The sequence below is a fragment of the Rhea americana genome, unplaced genomic scaffold (assembly GCF_003343005.1).
Source record: "Rhea americana isolate MKP2758 unplaced genomic scaffold, rheAme1 scaffold_178, whole genome shotgun sequence".
NCBI lineage: Eukaryota > Metazoa > Chordata > Aves > Rheiformes > Rheidae > Rhea > Rhea americana.
Genome location: NW_028185905.1, coordinates 1533238 through 1538063, shown reverse-complemented (window position 1 = coordinate 1538063; position 4826 = coordinate 1533238). Strand labels below are relative to the sequence as shown.

At 70.5% G+C, this 4826-nt stretch overlaps 1 protein-coding gene across 1 annotated transcript in view; it reads left to right on the top strand.

The window, feature by feature from the left end:
• The first annotated feature begins 522 nt into the window (after window positions 1-522).
• FURIN (furin, paired basic amino acid cleaving enzyme) overlaps window positions 523-4826 on the top strand; it is a 14057-nt gene continuing 9753 nt past the window's right edge. Inside the window, exon 1 of the mRNA XM_085301593.1 lies at window positions 523-2423. Coding sequence (XP_085157719.1) covers window positions 2244-2423 — 180 coding nt within the window. The 5' untranslated portion in view covers window positions 523-2243. The remainder of the gene's footprint in view (window positions 2424-4826) is intronic.

Sequence of the window (4826 nt, the reverse complement as noted above, 5' to 3'; positions counted from 1 at the left end):
CGGCAGCCCCGGCCACGCAGGCGGCCCCGCCGCACCGCCACGAAGTCCGCCCGGCCGGGCGCGGGGGGACTTTGCTCGCCGCGTCCCTGCGCGCAGCGCAGCCGCTGCGCTGCTCGGCAGCGCGGAGCCGCCCCGACGGCAGCGTGCCCGGCCGCGGCCCTGCGCCCTCCTGTCCCCCTCTGGCCGGGGCCTGGCCCCAGGGACCTCGACCGGGAGCTTCCAGGACTCGTGCCGTGAGCCCCGTGCGAAGGTCTCCGCAGCTGGGGACGCTGCGGCCGYGCCGGGGAAGCCGGCAGCCCGGGCTGCTGCAGCCCCTGGATCGCTGCCTCGTGGCAGCAAGATCCGGTGTATCGCGAAGCGCTGGTGTCCAGCGACGCTCGGGAGAGCGCCGGGCCTGCTGCCCCGTCTGCGGCCGCGGGCAGTGCGGCAATGCCACGCTGCATGAGGCCGGGCTGGTGGGCAAGACCTGCGCGGCCTGGTGCCCCACGAGCTGTGGGGTTTGGCCGCGCCGGGCGTCGTGCTGCATGCAGGGCCTCTGGGCAGCTCCGTCCCCCGTGCGCGGGGAGGGTGAGCCGCTGGCGTCCGCCCTGAGCCAGGGCTGTGGTACCCGGCGCAGCCCTGCGCTGTCCTGGTTGCCTTGTTCCCTCTCGTTGGGTGGTTTGTTCCCATCCCTGGGGCTCGGAGGTTCCTTCCCACTGGAAGCTGTGATTTGGCCCTGGCAGGGTGTGGGAAGCAGGGCTTCCCTCCAGCCCCGCTCGGTGCTGGCTGCTCCCGGTGCCTCGGCAGACCTGCTGAGCCTTCAGCTGGCCGAGGCCTGGTCTCTGGAGGGGGAGCTGCAGCGTGTCTGAATCGCTGCACTGTCTGCACACTGCAGCCTGTGGCAGGGTCTCGAGTCTGCTGCCAGGAATTGCTTCCCTCCTGGACGCTGCCGCAGGCTGGCTGCATGCTGTGGCCCTCTGCTTGCTAGAGGGGGATGGGGTTCGGCCCTGCCCAGCCCGTCTCCTCCGCGGCATTGCTGACTCCTGCCTTTCTTGCTTTCTCTGAAACATGCCCAGATATTTCATGATCCCTTTGGAGCTCAGTGTGTAGAGCCTCCCCTCTGACTGTCTTAATGTAGCAGTCTCCTTTGCATTAAGTGGGGGTCGCCCCTGCTTTGATTGCTCCCTGCCTTTCCCGGTCTCTTGCTGCTGCCCCACTGAGGCCGTGTGAGCTGTCCTCCTGCGTCCCTGCGTGCATGTCTCCACGCTGGAGGAGGTGCATGTTCCTTATCCTGGTCCCTGTGGCTCTTTCCTGTGTGTTTTGGAGATGACTCACGCTGGTGTCACCATGTTGTGCTCCTGGAGAAGGGCAGAGCTGAGCTGTTGATGATGACAGGCAGCAAGGCGCTCGCCGCTATCTGATCGAGAGCAGATAGCAGAGCTGCTCAGATCCTTGGCTCAGCTGACCAGGCAGCAGCAGCCCTCGCCGGCGTCCTCCTTCCCTCCCCTTGCTGTCCCCGGCCGGTGAGGTCCTTCCCGAGGGCCGACGCGTGCCCCCACGGCACAGTTGCCCTGTTGCGCTCCGGCAGAGAGAGGCAGCAGCGTGCAGCCTGGCGCCCTCTCCTCCCTCCGGCCCTGGGAGCCCCGCGTGAGCCACGGCTCTGGCCACGGTGCCTCTGCCGGCGGGCTGGGGCGAGGAGGAGCCGGGGCTCTGTGGGCATCTCCTGGTGACCAGAGAGGCCGATTCCCCTCCCGCTTGCTCCCAGCTTCTTGCCCGGATCGGCCTGTCCGGTCCCGGGCAGCTGCGGAGGAGGGAGGTGCTGTCTGCGGCGGCGCCTCCTGCCCTGCAGTTTGTCTCAGCTGTTTGCAAGCGCCGAGCGTGAGCGCGGCTGGGCACGGCGAGGGGAGGAGCGGCTCTGACACGGGGGGCACCGGCTCCGGGGCTCTGCGGCCCCCCCACGTCTGGCTCCACGGTCCGAGCTGGGGCGGGGAGCGGCYGCTGTGCGCAGGGGCTGCCTCCGTGCCCCGGCCCGGGGCGAGTCTGACCGCTCTCCCCTCTTTCTGCAGCTCCTGGTGCTGTGCCGGCCGGTGTGCTGCCGTGGGCCCGGCTGTCTGGGCTGCGTCCCCATGSTCGCTGAGACGGCGCGGGGGCCAGCGGGGCGGCGCGGGGGCCGGAGCGCCTCGGGGCGCTGACGCCAAGAGGCCGCTGGGCCGCCGCTGCCCGGACCCTGGTGCTCCCCAGCTGGAGGAAGCCCCGATACGCTGATGGATCTGAGGCCCTGCTCGCTGCTCCTGCTGTGCACGGTGGTGGTTGCCCTCGCTCTCCTGGCCCCAGAGGTGCTAGCCCAGCGTGTCTACACCAACACCTGGGCCGTTCTGGTCCCTGCAGGGCCCCAGGAGGCGGACAGGCTGGCCAAGAAGCATGGATTCCTCAACCTGGGCCCGGTAAGTGCCCCCTTGCCCAGACAGCGCGCGCTGCCGGCAGCTGGGATTGCCGCAGTCTGCRCGAGCTGGTGGGACGAGGCGGCCGCCCGAGTGCGGCGGAGCCCCGTGTCCCTGCCCTGGCGGAGCCCGCGTCCGCCAGCCGGCGAAGGGGGGATGGCGGAGGGGCGCACGTCCCACGCGCTCCGGGCAGCGCTGCCGCGGGCCCAGCACTGCCGGCCGCTGGGGCCGTGCCGCTCGGCGGCGCGGTGCTGCTCGCTCTGGCTGCTGGGCTCTGGCTCCGGAGGCGTCCGGGCATGGAAGCGGGGCTTGGCACGGTGCTGCGAGGCCCGGGGCAGCTGGCAGAGCTCCTGATGTGCCAGGCGGGGTGCTTGGCTGTGCTGCTTCCTTCTCCTGCCAGCCCTTCCCTGACGGCCAGGGTTTCTTGCACCCGGCGCGGCGGGAGCTGCCCAGAGCGGGCGTCGTGGCTCGATCGGTCGGCCTGTCCTGGGGCAGGAGACGGCAGCCCGAGGGTGGCTGCGCGCCCTGCTCCGGCGGCTGGCCGTGCCGTGCGGCGGTGCCTGCCCGTCGCCGCCCCGCGCCGTCCCCGCTCCAGGGCGGACGCGTGGGGCCCTGGCTCGGCCGTAGCTGCGGCAGGGCTCTGCTCGCCACGGCGTCGCAGTCCGGTCGGGGTGCGCCGCCCCTTTGAGCACAGCTCGCACAGCAGCCGCGGGAACGGGGCTGGGGAGATCCTGTGGGGCTGGTGTGTCCACAGGCCTGGGTAGAGGGCAGCCCGCGGGCGGCTGCCCGTGCGGGCACGGCGAGTCAGAGCAGCACGGCCGGGTCGATGGAGCGGGGCCGGGTGTTTCTGCGCGAGCCCGCGGAGCCGCAGGGCGCGCTGGGGGGAGCCAGGGCAAGCGACTGCTGTCGTCCCCCAGYTTGGAGATTTGTTGTGCCCTGGCAGCTGAGCCTGGTGCTCAGCTGCGCTGACTCTGGCAGGAAGGAAGCTCGGGGTGAAATCCCAGAGGAAGTTGCACAATTCGTGGCTGCAGTGTCAAGACCTTGCTGTGAACCAGCTGTCTGCAAGCAGCCGCGGGGTGGGGAAGGTGGCTGCGCGGGGAGCAGCTCGCTGCCTTCTGCTGGCCGTGCGGGGCAGGAAGCCACCGGAGCCCCCAGCTCTGGGGTTTTCCTAGGGGAAGGAGGCCAGCGAGGGGCTGAGTGGTGAGCCTGGGTCTGTTCAGCCCCCCGAGGTGCTGCGGAGTGTCCCAGTTTGGCTGGAGCAGCACCCGCCTTCTCCCACGGGGCTGTGCTGTGCCACGGGTTGGCACCTTCCCACCGGGCTCTCTGAGCTCCCAGCAGAGCAGGGAGCGCACTGGAGAGATGTGTCAGCTGCACTGCAATGGGAAGCGCTGGTCTGGGCATGTTTTCCCTGAGCCTGGAGCCCATCCCAGTGCCTGTGCGGCGGGACCAGGCTTGGCTGGCATAGGGAGCCTGCTCCTGGCAGAGGTGTCTGAGCTGGCCCGCTGGGAAGAGCAGAGGTGGAAGGAGGCTGCACTTTCCCTCCCGCGGCTCCTCCTGGGGGTGTTTGCTTTGCTGGGACAGGATGCGGCAGCCAGCCCGGAGGAGGGAGGCGGAGGAAAGCTGGGTGCTTCTGGCAGTGCTGCAGCAAGAGGCCCTCGGGGTCCTTATCTGAAAGGATCCTGGCCTCGGTTTGGTGTCTGGACACTGTCCTCGCAGGCACGCCGTCCTGGCGTGCTCCCTGCTGCACCTCTGCCTGCGGCCCCCGGGCGGACGGCGGTCGAGCACGGGCGCCCCTCGGGCCGTGTGCTTGTGCCCGGGCAGGGACCTGGCCTCGACGGTGTCCTGGGTGACTGGAGAGAGCGGAGCGCGGTYGTCCCTGCCCTGGGACGGGCAAAGAAGGGGGCCAGGCACTGCCGGATCAGGCGGGGGTGGAGGATGCTGGCGAAATCCACGGCTGCTGCCCGCGGGAGGTCCTGGCCAGGCGCTGGGGAGCCCCAGGGCCCAGCAGCGCCACGCTGTCCCTGCAGACCCAGTCGTGTCCGATGAGCAGGCAGAGGTCTGCCTGTGGGAACCATCGGGACTGTGCTCTTACCCAGAGAGGGTGGCGGTGCGCTGGGCGAGCGCAGCGGGGCTGCTGCGTCCCTGCTCGCTCTGCTCCCCTGCGTGCTGCGGCTTTTTCCCTAGCAGTTCCCAAATGGCCTGAACTGTCGGGCATCGTGGGCTGTGCTGGAGGGSTGCAGTGTGCCCTGGGGAACAGGCCGAGGTCTGTCTCCAAGCTTCCTCTTGGCTGCTGCAGCTCCAGAGGGGCAGGGCTACGCGACAGGACAAGGCGCCCGTGCCCTGCAGGCTGGCCCTCCCTGCTGCCCGCTCGAGCCCTGTGCGTGCCCAGGCGCTCGCGTGCCAGAG